The following is a 23,723-nucleotide window of genomic DNA, read 5'->3' on the forward strand; positions in this document are numbered from 1 at the left end:
TGGCCTCAGATCACTGTACAGTAGCTACAGTTTCTTTGAACATAGATTACTTCAAAATAAAAGAAAACTTCTTGACCTTGGGTTCCATTTTATTGGTGCTCCTGGTGTCTTGGATTAATGTAGCCTGTAGTAGGTTTGCAGGAGATGTTGTATGTGCTCTTCTCTGCTCATGTGTGTGTGCAGGGTTCAGGAATGAATTCTTTTGATAACCTTGTAAATTTAAAAATGCTTTTAGATTAATAGCTTTGAGCAGAGTGAAGACCTTAGTCTTTGAGGAATTAATGTGTTTCATTCTCTTCCCCTCAGCTGACACACCTCCTCCTGCCTATATGCCACCTGATGATCAGATGGGTCAAGATAATTCCCAGCCTATGGATACAAGCAATAACATGATTCCTCAGATCATGCCCAGCATATCCAGCAGAGGTGAGAATAGTGCTCACTGTTCTCTTTTTTGGTGCTATTTTTATTTCTTGGCTACTTTACTATTTTTGCAGTGCTAGGAATCCAATGCAGGGCCTCATACTCTAGGTGAATAATCTCCCACTGAGTTAATTTCCAGATATTGGTCACTTGTGAAAACACTTTGAGGTGTGACTATAAAATCGACCTGAGTTAATTCAGTGGTTTTGGCAAATATATATGAAGTTTTAGATCAAAATGTATGTTTTTGTTGTTGTTCTTGTTTAGTTTTGTTTACTTTTTAATTGGTTGTTTGTGAACCTCACATCATGCACCCCAGTCCTACCTATCTCCCCCTCTTCTTGTACCTGCCCTCCAGCCTTGCAACTTTCCCCCAAAAGAGGGAAAAAAAATCCCATTGTGGAAGCTGTCGTGTGTCACAGTGTATCCTATAGTATACCTTTGACCACACTTCTTTGCTTGCAAATGTGCATTGCAGTGAGTCCTTGGTTTGGAATGAGGCTTTTTTGTCTTAGCACTATCCCCTTGAGACCTGTGTTTGTTGATGTATTTGTCAGAATTTAATTCCTTCGGTGAACAGTGTTCCCTTGTGTGTGCCACCTTAGTCTGCCTGCTCCCCACTGAGGATCTGCTTGCTGTTCTCACTGCAGAAGCACTCGAGGCCGCTGCAGTGCTGCTGTAGTGTAGCGGTGGTATGGCTCTTCCACAGTTCTGTCAGGCTGCTGGGTTACAGTGCTCACGATTTCTGTGCCCTTGCCTATTCTTTTTCTAATTGTTCTGTTCAAAATTGAGAGTGAGAGATTGACGTTTCCACCCACTAGGATTGAATTATATCTATTTCTGCTTTCGGTTCTTTGGCTGTTTGATTCATGTATTTGGGGACTCCATTGTCAAAGTGTACAGTTCAGTAATGTTAAGTCCCCTCAGCGTTGTGCATCTGTTGGCCCTGTCTGTTTCCAGAACTTGTCATCCTCCTAAGCAAACTCCCATTGCAAACCTTCCTGTATGGCCACTAGTCGTCTGCGTCGTGTCTGCATGTCCTGTTCTGGGCATCTGGCCTAGATGGACTCACCCAGCACCTGCATGTCCGTCTGCACCTGCTTCTCTCCGTTAGCATGGCTTGTCCAGGGTTCCCCATGTCACAGTGTATGTTCAAATTTCATTCCTTATTGGGGCTGGTCCATTTATCTATTTATGAATACTTGGCTTTATTCCACTTTTTTGGCTGATGCACAGTAGTTATTTGAGTCTCTATACAATTCATCTGTCTGAGCGCTGCACATATTTGGGAATAGAATTGCTGTGGTACGTGCTAGTCATATTTAATGTTTGAAACCATCAAATTCTGTACAGTAGCAGCGTCACTGCGTTCCCAATGGCACGACATAAGCATTCCAAGTTTTCCACATCCTCAACATCTTGCTCTTTATTGTTTGTATTATTGTATGTGCTCTCCTCACCTTCTTACTGTGGCTGGATTGGTATATTACTATAGGCTGTTTTTATTGACAAATAAGAAATGGTGATTTTTTTTTTTTTCCTCCATGGTGTCACCATTGTGATAATGCCTTACATTGCTACAAGTGTTTCACAGATCAGATACTGACATTTCAGGTGTTAGGGAGATGTCTGAGTAAAATCTTGCTGTGCAATATGAGGACCTGATTTCAGATCCTCAGCGTTCACTAGAAGCCAGGCACATAGCACACCTTGAATCCTAGCGCCCCTACAGGGGCAAGCGAATTAGGTCTAAGGACCAGCTAGTCTTCCAAACCAAGGAGCAAACTGCAAAGAGCCCTTCCTTCAAAAAAGGTGGAGGCAGGGATCAGTACTTGAGATTGTCCCTGGCGGTCACATATGCGCTACAGTACACCACAAAATAAGTTAAAAAGATACTGCCATTTACACATTTTTAAAGATCAGCATGTGAGTGTGTGTGTGTTACGTTTGTGTTGATATCCACGGCTAACTTCATACCTAATGGTGAGAAGCTAGGTTTTCTGCTAGTTCTGGTTTGCTTTTTCTGTTTGTTTGTTTTGTTTTGTTTTTTAATTTTTTTAGTTCATCTTTTTGTTTAGAATAATCTACAGATACTGATGTAATTATTTTTAGTTGCTGACAAAGGATTTTATTGGCTGATTTAAGCCTGAATTAGTTTATTGTAGACCTGTTTCAGATGTGCTGTTGCTACTGCATTTGCAATTGTGTCCTTACCAGATTATGTATGGCACCCCTAAGCACCAGTATGGTTATATTTAGAAATGCAGGCTTTGGGGAGGTAACTGGCTCTAAATGAGGCCATAAGGATGGGGCCTCCCTAGTGAGTTGTGTCCTTAAAGAAGAGGAGTTCCCTTGTTCTCTCTCAGTCCTTGAGCACAAACCAAGGAAAGGCTGTGCTAGCAAAAAGCAGGAGGGTAGCTGTCTACAAGCCAGGAAGTGACCCTTTATCAAAACAAATGCTACTGCTACCTCGATCCTGGCCTTAACTCCCAGCTCCATCTGTGATGTCTGCTAGAGTACCCTAGGCCACCTGAGACAGCATTAGTGCCTGAGATGGGGTGCTGCTATAACAGATATCTAAAAATATGGATGTGGTTCCGGAACCAGTAGAGGCTGGAGAAATGGCTAATGATGTGACTGGTAAAAAAAAGAATAAGAACCCTTGCATTTCCTTAAGATACATGTCAGTGTTTGTATTGAACGTTAGCAGGAACGTGGTGTTGGGGCTGATGCTAGATGAGGCGCCCACTGGCAGACGGGTAAGGGCTTCCTTGTTATACATGGCGCACCGTGGCCGCAGAGTGCTTATTGATTTGTGGAGGGTAGAACTGTAGAGATGCAAAATCAGTTCTTAGGTGGGAAGAGATTCTTAGGCAAAACATTGACTGGTTTCTCCTGATTACTCCTGCTAATATATTAAAATAAAGATTTAAAGGGGGAACTGTTACTGAAAAAAAGAACCTAAGATTTGAGAATTTTTCTTCTCATACACATTGTAAATAATAGAATGTGGATAGTAGTATTAGTGTGGTGTGAAGTATGGGCCTGATTCATCCCCTCCATCAGGAACAGTTAATTGATTTGAGGGGACAGATATGGGTCAAAGGTAGGGAACACTGTTAGACTTTATAAGACAGGACATTCTGGCTATGGGTTATAAGTTCAGCGGGGCGGGGGGCAGGGGGAGTGGGAGGGTGACTGTCTCCTCAAAGGGTAAGAGTGCTCAGAGAACAGCTCTCTATACAGTGTATGACTTAATGCAGCTTAGTAGGCTAGCTGAGGAGACATCCTACTTGAGGGTTTTCTCTGCCTGACCTGTGGACCTTACAGTTTTTGCTGGTGTGAACTAAGCCTCTGGGGGCTTGGGAGATGGGATTTGTGTGAGACAGGAGCGACATGGTCGTGGACCTTGGTGTCAGTCCCTTTGATTATGTGGAAGCCCTAACCCCTAGTATACTGCTGCTTAGAGGTAGATAGGGCCATAAAGAAGCAATTAGGTTGGAATAAATTCCTGAGATTAGGGTCTTTAAGACAGAGTTACTTGCCCTTACATGATTAGATACAGAGGCCAGGGAGATGACTCCATGGGTGAAAGCACTTGCTTAGACAAACCTGGTGACCTGATGTCAGAGCCCTGGAACCACCATACAAAAATCCTATCTCTGTAACCCCAGCACTTCTGCAGTGAGATGGGAAATGGATGCAGGAGAATTTCATGAATTTCAAAGGTCAGCTTACCTGGATTATGTGGCAAAGCAGAAACAAGAGAAATCCTTTCTCAAAATAAAATGGAAGGCAAGAAGCAACTTCTAGTTTGTCCTCTGATCTCTACATACACACACCTACACACTTGCCTTCACACATGTGCACATACAACATACACATAGACACACATGCATACAGGCTCGCACACATGCACGTTCCACCAGACATCTGCTGACACCTTGATATCTGAGCCTCCAGAACCAACTACAAGAAATAATTGTGGTAGTTTTGTTATTGTTGTCTTGTTTTGAATTTAAACCATTCAGTCTGATACTTTGTTATAGCCAAGCCAACAAGATAAATTGCCAGGAATGTCAGTGAAATTTAAATGAATTATCTATTTTCTTTGTCATGTAATGCTTAGTTATGCCAAATGGTGAATTTACAAAGAACTTTGTGTTTTGGATAATCAGTTATTATTAAACCCCTTTTCCGTTTTCAGATGTTCAGCCTGTTGCCTATGAAGAGCCCAAACACTGGTGTTCAATTGTCTACTATGAACTAAACAACCGTGTTGGGGAAGCTTTTCATGCATCATCTACTAGCGTGTTAGTAGATGGATTCACAGACCCTTCAAATAACAAGAGTAGATTCTGCTTGGGGTTGTTGTCAAATGTTAATCGCAATTCAACTATTGAGAACACTAGGCGACATATTGGAAAAGGTAATCTTGTCATTTCTTTTCATTCAGTTGAATTAAGTCACTTTTTATATTGGCTGGGTACAATTCATTGTAGAAGGTATTGGGAACACCCACAAATAAATAAATAAAATAAATAAATAAATAAATAATCAATCTTATGCCATGGCTTCTGCCCCAAGTTACAGATACTAAAGAATGTGATCAAATAAAGACAGGACCAGTCCTTTCTTCTTTATCCTGCTTGATTTGTGTTTCTAGTACTATCGCTCTGAAATCCTATTGTTTGGTTCTTGAATGTTTACCCTAACAATTAGGGCAAATTAGGTTAGGACCTAACTGGACTGTAAGGGATGCAGGAATTTACCTTGTTCACAGCAGTGTCCTCGGTAGCTAGTACATCGCCTGCCTCATAGCACTATGTATATCGTTGCAAAATATGTGTGTGTTAGTGAGGGGTTAGAAATTTTAAACTACTGCACTTGGGAGTGTTTTCTGTTGTAAGAGTAACATTGTACTGGGGACGTGGAGTTTGAGATGGAAAATAGAGGGAGCTATCAGGTGACCTCATGCATCAGAGTTCACTTATAATCCACCAGGAACCTTTGTTGCCAGAACAAACATGGTTGCTTTGCACACGGCATGGAATGCCAGTGTCATGAATCAGAGGAAGCTCCAGAAGACTGTGTTGTATGCCTCTGGAGCGGTTTTACTTTTATATCCCTGCAGCTCTGCTTCATTGACTTGAGTCTTACTCAAAGATGGTAACGATGGCAGATAATGATAATTGTGATACACTTACTTATAGAAGAAATTCAGGAAAATAATCTGAAGCCAGGTGAAGTGGCTCACACCTGTAATCCCAGCACTTGGGAGGCTGAGGCAGGTGGGTCCCAAGTTCAAGGGCAGCCTGGGCTACATAGCAAGACAGTCTTTAAAAAACAAACAACTAGAACAAAACTGAAAATCCCCAGACAAACCAAAAACAAACAAACAAAAAACAAACAAACCCCAGTTTTTATTCATTTAATTGTCAGACTTGTCCTGATGTTTCTTGTGAGCTTGTCTCTTCTGTGTGTGGCAGTCAGCTCTCCTGCAGTGGGGGTGACTTAAGGAGTGTCTCTTTGGTAAATGACAGGCCAGCTTCCCGTATTCCACAGGGTTTCTAGCCTGGAGTCTTTTGATCTTGGTCCATTTCTGTTTACGCAGAAGCAAACCACAGTTTTTAATGCTATATCTTGACACAGTTCTGTGGCATATATTTGAAGAGTTTTGTATCTGTGGCAATCCTGCTAAAATAGGCAGTGTGTGTGGTCATGGACAATAATGGAAACTGGTCCATTGAAGGTTGTCAGTGTTCTCTCTTGCCATCTAGAGTATGGCAATTGGTAGCATGCTGTCCTAGAATGAGACAAGACTGTGTGCTTCTGAACCAAAAGTATAAAACCAGTTTAATTAATAAAACAAACAAACAAACAAACAAACAAACAAAAAAAAACAAAGCAGAGCCCCACACCTCCCCAGAAGCATACAAAGATAAATTGGGAAAGTATTTCATGAGTCAGCTTTTTAGACATATAGCTTAAAATTTACTATTAGAACTGCTTTGTCATAATATTTGTATTTTTAGAAAACTTACAAAAGTTGTGTTTTATTATTTTGTGTGTCTTGGTATTTATTTTACATATAGGTGTGTCTATGCACCACATACATAAAGTGCCCTCAGAGGCCAGAAGATGAGCATCTGTTGGACTGGAGTTACAGATTGTTGTGAGCTTCCATGTGGGTGCTGGGAATCCAACGTGAGTCCTCTGCAGCAGCAGACCTAGCTCTTAACTTTTGAGCCATTTCTCCAGTTCCATATTAAAAAAAGAAAGAAAAAAAGAAAAAAGGCTATTTAAAGGAAACTAAAATGAGCATGCCATTTCAGAGCTCTTTCTGTGTTCTGAAGTCACATGGATGTGTTCAGGTTTCTGTGGGTAATGGTTGAAATGCTGTGGTCTTCTTTGTTAGCACACACAGTGGAAAATGTCACTAAATAACTTATGATGATTTCTTTGAAAGTACTCATAAAATGAAAATCTTAAAGAGCATTTTTTTTCTTTGTAGAGAAACAAATGATGGTTGGAAAAGGAAACATAAACACTGGGGTCAGACAGCTTAATAACCCTGCCAGCTTCAGTCCTCAGGCTTGGCTGCTGAAGGCCATCTAGTGGTAGTCAGGTTGAGTTTGCTGAGCGTTTCTGGGCACTTTGATTGCACCAATCATTATCTGTGGCTTCCTACAAGGCTTTGCTAAGCCAGCTCCTGTTTTCTCTTTAAGGTGTTCATCTGTACTACGTTGGTGGGGAGGTGTATGCCGAATGTCTTAGTGACAGCAGCATCTTTGTTCAGAGTAGGAACTGCAACTTTCACCATGGCTTCCATCCTACCACTGTCTGTAAGATTCCCAGCAGCTGTAGCCTCAAAATTTTTAACAATCAGGAGTTTGCTCAGCTTCTGGCTCAGTCCGTCAACCATGGGTTTGAGGCCGTGTATGAACTCACCAAGATGTGCACCATTCGAATGAGTTTTGTCAAGGTGAGTGTTTGTGATTTATACAGGACTTGAGTCATTGTAAGTATGTATGTATGCATTATAAAAAATTAGGTGAAGATAATCAGTACTTTCAACTCAATTTGGTATTTTTAAGTGAAATTCTTGAATTTATCATTTTATCTATATGACAGGTTATTTCATTTTGTAATCTACACATAAAATCCACAATTAATTTTGATATTGAATAAGGATTGGCTTACAAAGTATTTCAGTTAGGAGAATAAATTATTGGAAAGCATTTAATATAAAATTGCATTTTGAGTGCCTCAGATTTCATTACAGTGACTCAGGAGATTTATAGTACTATTATAGTACTTTATTTGTGTCTCAGGCCTGTTGCAAAGGATTTATAAAGCCTATCATTTACTTTCATGCCCTGATTTTACTGAACATTCCACAGATTGTGTCTCCTGAGCAAAATGTTGAGAGAATCATAGTGGTAGATCTTGGAGTTGGAACCGCTCCCTCCTGGTTCAGGAGCAGCAGCACAGTGCTTTTTCTTTTTCTTTGTCTTTTTTTTTTTTTTTTGTATTTAATCCTAGTCCACGGTTTCTTTGTTGCTTATTAATCATCTGAATTTACTTTCTCTTCCCTCTTTTGAAATGTGGCTTCTGTCTATTGTTTTATTCTCCAGTTCCCATGTCTGCCTCATTTCTTTACCTTCCATTCCCCCTAAATTTCCCTGGGGCAGGACTACTATAAACAGAAAAACAGAGAAGGTGATAAATCAAGAAAATAAAAGTAAAAACCCACATATTTTAGTTATTATCTGGAGCTTACTTTATCTCATTAAGTTCTCACATTTAAGGTAATGGCTTAATGTGATTAATAAATACAGCAAACTATATATGTGCATGGATTGATGAATGTCCACACTCTCATCTGATAAAAGCAAACAGCAACAGAGGTTCCCAAACCTAAAAACCTTTTTTTAAACAAACAAACAAACAAACAACAACAAACCCTACCATGATATTACATGAAGCTGCTTGGGCTTTTTTTTTTTTTTAGTGAGAATGTGTATCATAGCAGGAAATGATTTAATTGAGAAAGATCTTAGTCTGTGGCTTCTGTGAAGTGTAAAAAACAGAATTCTGAGACATACTTGTTCCCATGGTCTGTATCAGAGAAATTCTATTATTTATTAAAGTTTTTAGCTTTGAATAATGCAACTGTGTCTTTTTATACCATATTGAATGCTTATTGGGTTTCTGTAGTTGCTCAATTTAAGTATGTTTTGTGTGTTTTTACAGTTAAGCTTTTTTATTGTTAAAGCTGGTGTGGACTGTTACCTGTTCAAGAGGGATTTGCTTTGCTGTTTGTTCATTTTCAGGGCTGGGGAGCGGAGTACCATCGGCAGGATGTTACCAGTACTCCATGCTGGATTGAGATTCACCTCCATGGGCCTCTTCAGTGGCTGGATAAAGTCCTTACTCAGATGGGCTCTCCGCTGAACCCTATTTCTTCTGTTTCATAGTGCAGAAGTATTCTTTTCAACTATATTTTTAGTGGACTTGTTTTAATTTTAGAGGAATTTCCAGTACAGATACTGTGAGCTCACATGGAAAAACAGATATTGTGGCTTATTTTTTCTACATAATTGTGACCAATACATTTGTATTTTATGATGAATTTACATTTGTTTGTATTCATGTTCATTGTGATTAACTTTCAAAGTATTGTAAACGGTGTAGAGTGTTTTGCCCCCGTTAAGAAGTCTAGCATTGATCTTTAACTGGAACATGCTTTTGCTTGTGTCCCAACAGTTTTTAATTTGTTAATTTTTTAAAGAGTAGTGCATCACATAATGAAAATGTACCCTGTAAGAGGGCACATATTGTGAAAAGTACTAGGTGACACTCTTCTGGTAATTGCTTTGTCCTACCACCTTTGCAAAAGCATACTACATTGTTTTGCAAAAACATATGGTAGAGACTCAAAGGAGACTATTGAATCTCTTATTTGAAGGACACTGCACTTCTAATGTGGTGTTCAGTGAAAACAAGATGGTAGATTTTAGATGCCATACATTTACATTTAGTATAGCTAAGTGTTTGTCGGTGTAATGTGACTTCATGCTATATATCTTTTGTAAAACATTTCCTTTTTAAGAATCTCTAGTATATGTCATTTACTCAAATTTGTCATAAGTTCTACTTAACAGTTACAGTGTGTGCACGGCCTTGTTCAGCTGTGTTTGCTGCTTTGGGCCAATGTTTCAAGAACTCTAATTTTAATGTGTATCAGTCTTATCATTTTGCACTTTTATGGTTAACGGTTTTTAGTGTAACCTCTGGTAAAACATAGTCAGGTGGTCTGCTCTTAGATTTTTCCCTTTACCTTCTTGGCACTCCTTTGTATCAACACTACCATTTAGAGATTACAGTTGTAGGCTGTGGTGCATTTTCTAGCTTTTAATTTTCAATTTAGTTTATAAAATTGTTATTCTATAGCTCCAGCTGAGGTGCCTGATAATACCTACAATTTCCCGAGTATTATTAATGTTGGATGATTATGTACTTAATACCATTGCTCTTATACCAGGCTTCTCATACAAGGACCTATGCAATGTAACCATCAGAGGCTCTTTGGTTGGGTTCCAACAGCGCGGCTGCTGGTGTGATGATAAATGGAACATCAGTGTGGGTTGGGATAGCTCGTTTCACTTGTCATTTAACAAAGACTTGTCTCTTGGCATCAATGCTCTTGCCTTTTTCTTTTTATCCCTTTAGAACCTACAAGAATGCTAGTCTCCAGAACACCATCTTTTAAGAGAAAGGATGTGAACACTCTTAGGACAACTGTTTAGTTCACTGTGCCTTTGGCCTTAGGACTTGTAACCACTAACCACTTTCTAGGGAGCAGTAAGATTGACCTGATGGCCTTGAGAATGAAGACACTACTTTGATAAAGAAAAAAATGGCCTACTTTTCTTACCAGAGTAAGAAGCTTTATTTTCTGGTGCCTTTTGAAGATATACAGATCCACTTTGTCCTTCTGCTGAAAGTATCACTTTGGTTTGGCTTTTCCAATTCCCTTCCAGCTTGATGAGGAAAACAGAGTTTTCCCCCCTCTGGGGTGGGTGGTATGACTCCTTTTCTTTCTGTGTCATTATTTATTACCTTTCAGAGTGCAACAGTTTGGGTGGCCTTACTCCTTCTGAGGAAGTGCTTTGCTGTGCTTCAGTAGCTTGAGCTTTAAACATAAATATTTAAACATAAATATTCCTTAGCAGAGTGTGTCAAACACAGGAGAGGGACCTGTCTGCTTTCTAATGGGATGCAGGAATGCTGATTGTTCCATTATTACTCTGCAGGCTCATGGCTCAGTCGTCAAGTGTGTAGGCTATGTCTTGAATTGAATGACAGATACATGTCAGTGAGCTCAAGTCTGGAAACAAGTGCCTTGCTTGTTCTTTTCTTCAACAATGGGTTTGTGTTTCTCCACATGATGTCATCATGTCACAGCCCCGAGTTGCAGGGTTCCATGTCATTTGCCTTCTGTAGAACGGCAGGTCTGAAGCGTTTAGCTGTTCAGAGTTTCATGGAGAAATCCACGCCTGTTCTGTGGTCTATAAATGAAAACTGTGCAGTCTAATGTCCAAGAATATACATATTCACATATATATATATATATATGTATGTATGTATGTGGGTAGGAAAAAATATGTTTGTAAGATGAAAGCAAAACAAATGTAGAACTCTGGCCTGCAAAGAACGGTACCGCTAAAGAAACTGGTTCAGAACTGTGTGGTTCTAACTTTGTATTCAGTGTAAGGCATGGTTGGCATCAGACCTTGAACAGCAGTGCTGCTGCAGTCTATGTCTGAGATGGGTCTCATGTAGCCCAGGCTGGCCCTGAGTGTGCTAAGTTGCTGAGGATGGCCCTGAGTTCTTTTACCTACCAAGTGCTCCCAGACATCTACCATCATACCCAGCTTCTATGGTGCTGAGGATCAGACTTTATGCTAGCTAGGCAAGTGCTCTCTCTGTCTCCTGACCGACAGACAGTCTTAGTTCAACAATCAGAGTTTTGCATCAAAACATTAGCGTATGCCAGGTAAAAAGATAGATTTGCAGATAATAAAAATTGTCATCAGTTTGATAAATTCTGCAAAAGGCAGACTCAAATCTCAGTCATAAATTACAGCAACAAGATACTGACAAAAAAGCAGGACCAAGCACTACATTTGACTACTATCTATGGGATACCACGATGACCCTGGTTGATGTGACCCAACTGGATTTATGACTTGTAAATTAGTAGGTATGCTGTTGGCCTTCCAGAATTACTACTTTGCTTTAGAGAAAATTGGAGAAAGAAATCAGATTTAAAGTAGTAACAAACTGGTGGGTGGTGCACACCTTAAATCCTAGCACTCTGGAGGTACAGGCAGAGGCAGGAAGATCTATGTGAGTTCAAGGACAGCCTGGTCTACAGAGGGAGTTCTACACAGAGAAACTGTCTCGGGGGGGGGGGGGGGGGAATAAAATAGCAACAGAACAGAAAAAGAATTCTTTTTAAATTTCCTGTGTTTTGTGGTTGCTGGTGTAAGAAAAGTGGTCGTAGAAGTGGCTGTGTTACTAAGGTGAAACCAGTAGTAAGATTACTAAATACAGTGTGTCAACAAGCTATACTACTAATGCGGATAGGAAATGTCCATTTTTATAACATTTGAAAGTTAGACATCCTTTGCGGATGTAAAGGACAATAACATTGCAATAGGAAATGTACTGTCTAAGTAAAAATTGTGGTTTGCCTGATGCAGTCTCCCCATTGCCTGAGAGGCCCCCCAAGAAACATTATCTACCCCTGCCAGTAGGGCCCTCTAGAGGAGAGAGTTGGGGAAAAAAAGGGAATTTTACTGATGCAAGACACTGTGCTTATGCTGCAGACAGCACCTAGCTAGGTCTTGCCTTTTCTAGTCATTCCCTGGTAGGACTTGGATCATTGTCAGGGCTCCCACTTAAAGTCATGACTTTTTGCTTCCTAAAGATGACTCTCAAAAGTTACTGTTTTGTTATTATCTTTTAATTTGTTGTTATTTTGGGACACAGTTTCTCTGTACAGTCCTGGCTGGCCTGGAAATTACTGGGTAGGCTAGCCTCAGATTTGAAGTAGTTCTCTTGCCTCTGCCTCTGAAGTTCTGGGATTACAGCATGTGCCACCAGGTACAGTGGCCTCTGATGATTTTTAAAGTTCAGCCCCTGGTGATGGTTTGGCTTTAGAACTATTAGCTTTGTTTGAACCCTTCTTTGTCTTACCGAGTAACTCCTCTGCTATCTGGAGTCTGAGTAATGTGTGTTCTCAGTGTACACACAGCTAAATAAGTTGGTAGCTTTTACTATGGGTAACTGGTGGTTTCAGAAGTGGTTAGAGATTTTTCTTTTTTGAGGGGAGCGAGTTTTCCTAAGTGGCAGTTTATAGGTGGCCTCAGATATTAGCTAGGGAAACTTTTTGAAAATAATTTTCAGTTAGGTGGCTATTTCCCTCACAGTAGTAAGATTTTCTTTTTTGGAAGATACTGGTTCTTAGAAGTTCTTGTTAAAAAGATGCATTAATGGGGAGTTAAATTCAAGGTTTTGTTCTACACCAACAGAATTCTATCTGATGAACAGACACTTGGACAATTCTGTGGACTTGGTTGCATTGCAATTGAGTGTGTTGATAGCAAGGGTAACAGTGTCATCAGGCCTTGTGTTACTGGGTCACTCAAGAAAGAGGCTCATTCCCCAGCTAGGGCTGCAGGTCAGCAGTAGAGCATTCACCTAGTGGTATAAAGCTCCTTTTTCAGTCCCCAGCACTTGGCAGGACTGTCAGGACACACGTGTACTGTAACTGAAGTGACCATCTACAGCTGAATGGTATGCCAGGACCTCAGAGAAGAAATTCATAGCGATGTGTTTAAAAAGTGAGAATACATGTTAAAACACTGAACTGGTGATGAGTGCTGTTCAGTGATGACCTCTTCCCAGCAGAGAGACTGTCCTCAGAAGAGAGAGGGGAGGGGTGTACTCCTTGTCCAGGTGACTTAGTTCTAAAGTCGGCACACTTACTCTTTAAATATTTGTTGGAAGTTGCTCTTTTTAAATAGTTGAGGATTTTTGTGTGCAGGTAGGACACCTGCCTGCCCCCACCCACACCATAGGTCACACCTTTCTTACTATGAACTGTTATGTCAGCTGTAACACTCCAGTTAGGCCAAATAGTCCTGAGTTCTTTTGAAAGAAGGTCTTCTAAGTTGGCCATGCTCTTCTGATATGATATCATTGGCACAGCTACTGCTTTGGCATTCCCATAAACGAGCTAAAGTAAAGGGGGTCTGAGGCAGGGTGGGTGGGCAATGGTACTCTTTAACATGGCTGGTTAAAGTCGCAATTTAAGTGTACTTAGTTACATTCAAGTAGTAATATAGTCATGGAGAATGAGTCTTGTTTTCACCTGTGGGCCTTCTCCGAGGAAGACATTTCACATGTGGATGGTGAAGAGCAAACCGATGGCTGCACTGCAGGTCTGCTTATGTGTATTGGTCCTGCTTCTGTTCATGTTGTAGAAAACAAAGCTAGCAGCATGCTTCGACTCTGCTACCTTTGGATGCTTATAAAAAGTAGTAGGTTTTACTATGCTGTGCTTCTCAAAGCCATAACTCTTTTGAAATTTGTTTTCACATATTGTTTGCTAATACTTTGTTTTAATAAACCTCAAAATCTTACGGTGTCTCTTTTTGTTTATTTTCTTGTGCTTTGCCCTGATTCATGCTCCATATAGTGGTGATCTAGCGAGTGAGACTGATGCAGTCGTCAGTGCTGTGGCAGGAGGCGCATGGATCACGTGTGCATGCCTCTCACTGCACATGAGCTGTGCTCAGAAAGATGCAGTTTTGTCCCTTCCATTTGTATGTGAGTTGCTGGGTTTTTTTGTTTTTTTTGTTTTTTGTTTTTTTTTGGGGGGGGGTTGTATTTTTTTTCCTTGTCTTTTGTTTTGAAGCATTGAGGCCTCTTCTGGGGTGTTTTAGTTTATACACTGTTTTCTAGATCTCACTTCTAGAAGAGGGGCTTTCTTAGCAAAGCTGGCTGTAGACTCTCTAGCATAGACTGTGCCTGGTGGTACTTAAGTCATAGGCTCTGTGCTCTTGGGTGGGATGCTTTACTCTGGGCCTCAGTTTTTGCATCTATAAAATAAAGGTCTCCTTCATAGAAAAATTAACTGAAACAATACAAGTGAAGTATTTAGACTACTGTTTAGCATAAAATAATTTGTTTATTTATTAAATCTTGTTACTTTGATTAAAGCAGTTATTTCTAATAACGTGGTTGATGAACTGTTGGTTAATCGGCTACTTTTTTTTTTTAAGTTCTTTATTTTGTGTATATGTGTGTATTGGCAGTCATGCCATAATTGCTTATCTCTATCAGAAAGTGAGTAGGGATTTTCTCCCTCCACCATGTGTATCTAGGGAGCAAACTCAGGTCCTCAGGCTTGGCAGCATGTGCCTTAACCCTCTGGCCCAGCTTTATTATCCATGGTGTATTGAGAGAGAAACATGTGATTCCTGTGAGAAGTATGTCCTGGAACAGTTCGTTCATGTTAGAGATGCAATCATGTAGCCAAAGGTGGATCCTGAGTGCTGGGAGCCTGTAGCTTCTGAGTGCTGACATCACAGGCATGGCCCATCAGGCTTGCCTATCAAACCTGGAACCTTGTGCACGCTAGGCAGATGCTACACCAGATGAGCTGTGCCACGCCCCACATGAGTTATACCACAACCCCGATTGATTTTGAAAATTCTTTTTACTTTGTCTTAATCTCCACCCCTTCTTCATTCAGTAAAGTTTACTAATCTCCTTTTAAGGATTATTTTGCCCAAGGTAAATTCTGAGAACCTTAACAGCACAGAAAAGCATATGCTCCCAAACTAGCCACTAACCACTAGACAGACATGTAGGCATGTACCCTTCTGCTCTGACTCATATTGGTCCTCTGCTTCCTTTGACAAGTTTGTAGTTAGTTATGGATGACACAGTGTGTGTGACACGGTATGTTATATATGTGCACTCACCTGTGCAGACTGCAGGTTTTCCTCTGTCACTCTCCACCTTATTGTTTGAGATAGGAGCTCTTCCTGAATCTGGAGCTAGACTGGGCAAGCCCTGGGATCTGTCTGCCTGCCCACCAACACTGGGTTACCCTCCAACACACACACACACACACACACACACACACACACACACACACACACACACACGGCTTTATGTGAGTTCTAGGGATCTGAACTCAGTCCCTCATATTTGCATAGCACTTACTTTATTTTTGAAATTGGAATATAATTATATCCCTCTGTACTTTCTCTCCTTCCAAGTCCTTCTACAACCCCATTCTGCTCTCCTTCAAACCACAGCCTCTTTCACCTTAATTGTTGTTACTATATGCATATCTGTCTACACACACACACACACACACACACACACAACATATATACTCCCAAATATAACTTGCTCAGCCTGTGCATTGCTACCTGCATGCCTGCCTTCGGGGCTGGCCACCTGGCACTGGACAACCACTTGGTGTGCTCCTCACCAGTAAGACCCCTCCTGCTCTCTGTTGGTTTCCTGTTGTTCTTTGTGGAGGACTAAGGCCTCATGGTCTTCATCTGTGCATGTTGGCATGCCAATTGCTGTCCTTGTTCAGCTCATGCTTAGGCAGTCATTTCAGTCAGACTTTATGGGTATAGCAGTTGGTACAGCAACTATGGAAATAATGTGGAGAGTTCTCAAGTGAAGAAGAAATCGACCATAAGACCCAGCTCTACCACTCCTTAGCGTATGCCCCAAAGACTCAACAGACAGCTGCTTAGCCATATTCATTGCTGCTCTATTTGCAATAGCTGGGATATGGGAATTACCCAAATGACCTTCAACTGATGACTGGATGATGAAAATGTGGTGCATAGACACTGCAGTACTGTTGAGCTGTACAGAAAAGGAAGCCGTGAGCATTCCAGGTAAATGGGTGGGAGTAGGCAAGATCATATTGAGTGTGGTAAATTCAGACCCAGAAGTAGAATCGCATTTTCTCTTCTATTGGTGCCTCCTAACTCCCAAATCTTCAGGTGGGACATATCCTGGAGTAACTGCAGAAACCAGGAAAGTAAAAGGGGTCCATTGCGGGAATTGGAGCAATAGGAAGAGAAATCGGTACAAGTGATCTGATTGTGTAGGTGGCGCTTAGGTGGGGAGGGAGAAGGGAGATTAATGGAGAGAGGAAGGTAGAACAACAGTAAAGATGTGTGAAAAAATTGTAAGGAGTCACACTATTAACCACTTAGAAAACCTGTGTATAATATAGTTTAAATAAAATGTTCTCGCCGGGTGTGGTGGTGCATGCCTTTAATCCCTGCACTCAGGCAGAGGCAGGTGGATCACTGAGTTTGAAGCCAGCCTGTTCTGCAAAGAAAGTCCAGGACAGGCAAGGCTACACAGAGAAGCCATGTCTCGGGGAGAAAAAAAAAATGGGATGGCAGTCCTCCCTCTGTGAGCGAAAGATCATCTGATAAGCCCCAACACCAAGCCTGAGAGAGCTTGGAGTTGTTGGTTAGGGTTGTCAAAGAGCCCCCCAAACATGGCAGCCTATTGCTATTGCCCAGTTTGCTGTGTCAGCACTTGGAAGTGTATGCAGACAGACCTGTATCGCTTGCTGGAGTAGTTCCCAAATGTTAAGGACTGCTGTCTGACATGTTGACAGAATACTGAAGCTGGTGTGACTTTAATACTAGAGTTCACCTTTTAAGGAATGTAATAAGGCAAAATCTAGCTAAATTGATTCTAGTTCAACATTCTTAGATCTAATCACCATGTCTTAAAGGAAAGTCAGCTCAATTACAGTGCTTACATCCCTTCTTTGTCTGTGAACCCTTGCGCCTTTACCCTGATGCAATCAGGCACCTGCAGCTGCTGCTTAGCTGACCTGTAAAATTAACAGTGGTGCTGGCACTTTCACTGGTTGGCATTTGGCATTCTCTCAGAGGAAGTAAAAAGGCCACAATTTCCTTGATGTGTTGGACAACAGAAAACCAGAAGAGATACATGAACTCTTATTTCAGAACCTGGAGGTGAATGCGCTCTGATCTTTGTACTCAGGCTTGGACCACGAGGATTCTTCCTGGCTTGCCTGTGGGAAAGGCCTTTTATTGCACTTAGCTGGGCTGCTGCAGAGACCTCTGAGAGCAAGAACACTTTGGTGGAGGTTACACGGGTAATAAAGGCTGGGAAGACTTGGGCAGCTTTGGGGCTGCTTATAGTTGTGTCAGCATTAGTTCAGGAGTGTAATTAACAGCAGATACCCCACAATTAATCTACTCACACTTCTGTGAAATTTTCCATTAGCTTACAATTGGTTAGGCCAACTGAGTGATGCCAGCGACCGTGGAGATAAGTGCAAACACCGATGACATGAACAACTCCAGAGAAAATGCTGCAGTGAAATTATCTTGCGTTGTCTGCTTAAGACACTGCAGGGTTTCACCTCTTTTCCCTGTGTGCACCTGTTCTCCCTTTGCCCAGCCTATCTCTGACCTTGAGCAACATGATTCAACTAATGTTTGAGAACTGTTACGTGTTGTGCTGTGGACACACAGAAAAAAACATTGTCTTCCAGTACATCCTCATTCTCATCGATGGAGACAGCAGACAAGGTAAATAACATGTATGTGCACTGGTGAGTTCTAAGGAGAACATGCTGGGGAGCGGTGATGAGGAGGAAGGAATTAACATCTGTGCATTTAGTAACCAGGAAAGCTCTCAGTGAAAAGCTAATTTGGGTTGAAGTCCAGGAAGAAGGAAGGAAGTCAGCTGAACATTCCTATTCCAGGCAGCTGAGAAGCCATGGGAGCAGCATTGCTAAGATCTGGTCTTTTCATGCAGGAAGTGGAGTGTTGTAAGCAAAAATAGGACATGTACTGATGTCTAAATTCCCTTCCTCAGTCTCTGAGGGAGATAATAACAATAACTGAAGTGTTACATACTTGGGGACAAGAAATGCTAACACTGGGTTAACACCTTTGGGAAACAAGCTGCGTTGAGAACCAGCCAGTAAGGAAGAGGTAGTTTAAGGTGAAAAAAGGGAGTGCACAGGTAGAACTCACCTTAAACCCTAGCTGTTTCCCCAGTATAATTAACAAATGCCTACCAGGTGCCTGTTTTGTGTCTTAAAAAATGCTAGGCATCTAGAGAAAGGGGTGAGTGCGACAGACATCTTGATCTCATATGACGCATGCAATTGTAGGGAAGAGACAGTCTAATTACAGTCATGTCATAGCTCTCATTAGACATAAGAAAAGTGCAAACACTTGAGTCTGGAGTCAAGGTTAAAATACACTGAGTTTGAAATGACCACACTTTCAGAATGTAGAGTGAGGCGATAAGCCCAAAGCAGACCGAGGAGATGGGCAGCCTGTGCTTTTGCAGTTTGTTCTGTTCGGCCAAATTCACATCTTTGTAAGCCATCTCCCCAATGGCTTGGCCAGCCAAGAGTATAGCTTATCAGTTTGGGGAGCTCAGACAAGGTTTGACAAAGATTACAAATCACAAGGATGAGAAGGCATTAGCCAGAGGGAAGAGAAAGCAGCTTAATGCAGAAGGTTCTTAGGGATTAAAGGGCTTCAAGTTCAAGAATGAGGCTGGTTGTGAGCCAGAAGGTTCTAGGCCTTGTGGGCAAAATTGAGGGTTTTTTCTTTTAATTTTTGGGTTTTTGAGACAGGGTTTCTCAGTGTTAGCCTTGGCTGCCCTGGACTCACTTTGTAGACCAGGCTGGCCTTGAACTCACAGCGATCTGCCTGCCTCTGGCTCCTGAGTGCTGGGATTAAGAGGGTTTTGTTTTTAATCACAAGAGAAAGGAGGAGCCTTTAGAGTGTAAACTGGGATTGGAGGCAGGTGTTGCAATCATATACATACTCAGATTATAGGTAGATGAAAGGCAATGGTGGAAGTGGAGGGATTTGATGGGTTGAAAGTGTCTAGCAGATAACCTTCACATGCGAGCCGATGAAATGACCACCATGCTTTTTTTAAACCTTGGGCAGTCATATGCTAATGTACTTAATATGGGAAATACTGAAGAAATCTAGAAAGGTGATGGTCTTAGACTTGTTGAGTTTTCCTGTAAGATGCCCAGCTGGGGCACAGCACCCTCAGCTATGCTGGAGAAATCACTCTGCAGAGCACTGGAAGCTATGAGAACAGATAAGGTCAGCTGCCCCTGACTTAGGCAGGCATGCTGGGAAGTGCAGACCTCAACCACCGTGTTCCATGTGGGTAATGGGGACAGTCTGTCCTACTGTAAGCAGTTCTGGAGCCAGCATCCCAACTAACCGCACAGCTCACGCTCAAGCACGTCCGACATATTCAGCACAAGCCTAGCACTTGCTCTCAGATGCCTGTGTTGAAAGTCCCACAAGGCAGGTGCTAGTATCTCTAGTTTATAGCCTGGGAAACAGGCATCAGAGAGACTTAGGTAGGAGTAAACTCAAGTGGGTCAGCTGACTCCAGAACTCAGGCTCTGTCCCTACTGTTGCCTCTCCCTGGTTCTTACCTACTAGCCCCGAGTACTGAGTACTGCCACTCACCCTGTTGGGATGTTGCTAACACTCTTCTGCTTCCAGTGGCTGCTTTAGCAGGGCAGAACAAACACCACGACTTGGTCTCTTCCTATTTTTAGCCTGCCACACCCAGGGCTCTTAAGGTGTTTCCATTACAGCTTGAGATTAGGATAGCAGAGGCAGGAGTGATTGTCTCAGGCCCTGGAGAGCCATCTGCCTTAAACTTGGGCTGTCGAAACAAAACACAGTACATTTGGTAGATTAGACAACAAAAATTTATTTTCCCATAGTTCTGGAAGCTACAAGCCCAGTTGCAAGGTTCTGATGAGGGTTTGTAGATGGCCAGCAGCTCTGTGTGTGCTCACATAGTCTTTTCAGTTACAAGGAACAAGTGGGTCAGGGTTTCACCTTTGACTTCTTGAAGCTCCAGTTCCATACTGCAAAGGCAGTCCTTCTGGCAATCAGGACCTCAACATGTGGATTTGGGGGAGAACGTACATATTCATTCCAGAATACTAGCTAAGTTGTAATCATCACATTGCAGTCCACTCGCTTACATACTAGCAGAGAACAGGCCACACCTGCTCTTCCGGGGAAAGCCAGGTCCAACATGAGGAAAAACCATTACTATCCCAGCTCTACCCTAGAAAACAGAATGGAGATATTCACAAAAGCAGCTCGGGCACACGGTGCTCTTACTGAGTCAGCTTGCCTTCTAGATTCCAGCTCCATGTAGGCTGAGGATTTATTCCAGAGGCAAGCACCCTTTGTCACCTTGCTCCCTATTATGAAAGGATCCCAGTGGTCCTGGACCCCTGTGGCTGTAGCTGATAGTGCTCTAGGAAGCACAGGCGACTCTGTAGCCAGGTACTCACGCTCTCTGAGGGGACCAGCTCTTTCTCTTGTGGCCGCAGAAGACTGGGTCTAGGAGTCAGCATTTCCCCTCAGCAGTGCTGCCTCGGATCTGCATCTCAATTACAAGAGTTGTTAACATTTGAGACAACTCATTCTGTGTCTGCGCTGTTCAGGCTGTGACACTGGCTTAGTGTGCTGCTACCTGGCAGAGCTAGGTGGTACCCATTTTACAGAAGAGGGAGGACACAGGACATAGGTTAAGTAGCTCATTCAAGGTCATAGGGCTTTTGAGAGAGGAGTAGGATTGTGTTGCCAAAGGGTTACACACTCCTCATTCCAACACCTTCAAAGCTGACCACCAGGATGGAGGGGAGGACTGTCCTCCTCCTTCATACCATCCCTACCTCTCCCAGGCCCCAGCCCTGAGCTTATTATGATTTTAGTATGCCCCATGGAGCTCATGGTCTTCTCTGTAACCAAGGTGCATGTGGACTAGCTGGGCTAGCCTTATAGAATATGACTTGAGGATGATGTTTGGCTACATTTCCAAATAATAACCTCAAATCTGGGAGGAGCTAGGACAGAGGAGGCAGTGGGAGCAGGAGCTCCAGAGCCTGGCTGTGTGAGTAACCAAGCCTGAGAGCTTCCCTGACTCCTCCTGCCACCTGCCTGGCTTCCTAGCCCCTTATAAATGCTGCAGAATTCTCTGTGTGTGCCTTTGGGTGGGAGCAAATGTGCTTTTCCTGCTTCAGAGTCACAAAGCTCTCATGACTCCAGCATGGCTTAGAATTAACTGGATTAATACTCTTCCCCCCACCCCCCACCCCCGCCAGTAAAAATGTCTCTTCAGGTCAAGTGAACTTTGTTAAGTCAGGTAACTACTGGAAGTATTTTACACACCCATTAAAATAACTCCCCCACCAGGCATGGTAGCCCATGCATATAATCCCAGCAACTCAAGAGGCAGAGGCTGCCAGACCTCCAGCCAGGCCTATAAATAAGCAACCTCCCAGAATTAGAAAATAGCCAAGGTTGTCACAGACCTGTCTTCTCACTCCCTAGTTCTTGGCTTCCATCTCCATGCATGGAATCCTGTGGGGTTCTCAGGCATGGCTTCTGTATGCTTAAGGGGAAGTGCTACCCCCATCCTTTCAGGACCCACCTTCTCCAAGCCCTGGCTCTGGCTTAGGAACTCAGGATCAGGTGGTGGTTATCCCTGAAGTCCGCCAGAAACCACCCCCCCCCCCAAGAAAAAAACCACACAACACTTTCTAGCTCAAGTAAAAGGCTGGGGAAACCAGGGAGGAGGTGTACTCTGACTTGGCCCTGGCAGGGGAACTGGGGCTGTCTACCTTACTCCTGCTGGGGATGGACCCGCTCATATTCCCTTTCCTAAACGGTGCAACCAATGATCAGTGTTCTTGGTATTGGATCTGATTTGGTGGTCCACGGAGGCATGAGACCTCCTGCCTCTCTGTTGTAGCTGCCCCTTACCCCCTGCTCTCAGGAAACCAGGTGCTTGAACTCGAGTAGGACATGCTGAAACCTCTCGTCCCTTCTCTATGTCCTTTTTCTATCGGATCACCAATGTCAAGGAGCAAGAGAGGGGCAGCTGCAGAGGGCAGCCTTAGGGCCCGGGAGTCCAGTCCCTACAGTCCCTACAGGCAGCCCCTGATTAGTCTCGCGCTCATGGTACCTGATGCCCCTTTGCGAGCAAAGTAGGGAACTCACCAGGGAGGCAAGGTTCCTTTGCTCGGGTGAGTACTCATCTTTCCGGGTGGTTTCCTGGCAGGACCCATTGTGGTGGGTGGAGGTGGGACTCTCCCGGGGAGTACTTTCAGGCACTGGGACCAGGACCCCATGCAACCTCCTAACACCTTCTCCTCCACCCCTTATTCTCCAGGTCGGAAAGGGTCTTTGGGTCCAGGCGAAGTGTTCCAGGGACCAACTACTCCGGAGCCAACCCTGCCCTGTTTTCTGCTGGAGACTCTCTGTGAGGCCAAGACCAAAAGCCCCGCGGCCCTGACTCTGTCGCCCTAAACCGGCCGCGACTTCCAGGGCGCACGGGCGTCGCGCAGCGAGCGGTCGTGGGGCAGCGCAGCAAAGGCCGAGTGGCGCAGCTGGCAGCCGATGAAGAGGACAACGAGCGCCACAGACAGCAGCAGAAGGAAGAAGAGCAGCAGGTAGGTGGGCAGGTCAGGCTTGGTGGCCGAGCCGTCCCGCACTCCGCGCGCTGTGGCTAGCTCCAGCGGCAAAGCACCCTCTGCCTTGACTGTAGCTCCAGGAGCCAGCGCGCCGCTTCCCGCCGCCTCCGGGCCGCTGGTGGCGTTGAACACGTCGCCGTACATGATCCGCGGGTCCCGCCGACCAGGCAGGACCACCTTACTTCTGTTGCTGCTCACTGGCGCTGCTCATAGCTTCCATGGCTCTCCCCTCCCGCCCCGCTGCGTGCACCCGCGGGGGAATCGGTGCCTGGCTAGTGGCGAGGTCTGAGAGCCCAGGGAGCATCCGCTGGTCCAAATGCTCAGCCCCGGAGGAGGACTCCAATACCTCAGGCGTTGCCTCTTCTGGCAGTTGTTACCCGGACTGCGTCCCGAGCCCCTGATCCGTGTCAGGTTTTCCAGCCGCTCCTCAGCTCGGGTGAGTTCCGGAGGACCCCTGGGGTGCAGCAGCTGCGAAGAGTGCAGGTGACTGCAGCAGCAGCAGCAGCAGCAGCAGCAGCAGCAGCAGCAGCAGCTTTGTGGGGCTCCGCTCTGGCTCGGTGTGTGTGCTCGCGGATTCTCCGCTTCCCTTGATGCGGTGGGCTTTTTGGAGGGGTCCCGCAGCCTTGGGTCCTTTGTAAAGACGCCT

The 23,723-nt window shown here is 43.6% G+C and overlaps 2 protein-coding genes across 3 annotated transcripts in view; one reads left to right on the top strand and one right to left on the bottom strand.

Annotated features, from left to right (window-relative positions):
• The window catches only part of Smad5 (SMAD family member 5), a 29,798-nt gene extending 19,350 nt beyond the window's left edge, over window positions 1–10,448 (top strand). For both annotated transcript variants that reach the window (XM_051172082.1, XM_051172088.1), the window contains 4 exons: window positions 307–426; window positions 4,631–4,852; window positions 7,152–7,408; window positions 8,760–10,448. In XM_051172082.1, the coding sequence (XP_051028039.1) occupies window positions 307–426; window positions 4,631–4,852; window positions 7,152–7,408; window positions 8,760–8,903 (743 nt within the window). In that variant the 3' untranslated portion in view covers window positions 8,904–10,448. The remainder of the gene's footprint in view (window positions 1–306; window positions 427–4,630; window positions 4,853–7,151; window positions 7,409–8,759) is intronic.
• Window positions 10,449–22,909: 12,461 nt separating this feature from the next.
• Smim32 (small integral membrane protein 32) lies at window positions 22,910–23,400 on the bottom strand. The gene has a single exon (XM_051172383.1). It carries the CDS (start codon window positions 23,219–23,221, stop codon window positions 22,910–22,912), a length of 312 nt encoding a protein of 103 aa, XP_051028340.1. The 5' UTR covers window positions 23,222–23,400.
• Between the last annotated feature and the right edge of the window lie 323 nt (window positions 23,401–23,723).

The sequence above is a fragment of the Acomys russatus genome, chromosome 3 (assembly GCF_903995435.1).
Source record: "Acomys russatus chromosome 3, mAcoRus1.1, whole genome shotgun sequence".
Classification (NCBI taxonomy): Eukaryota; Metazoa; Chordata; class Mammalia; order Rodentia; family Muridae; genus Acomys; species Acomys russatus.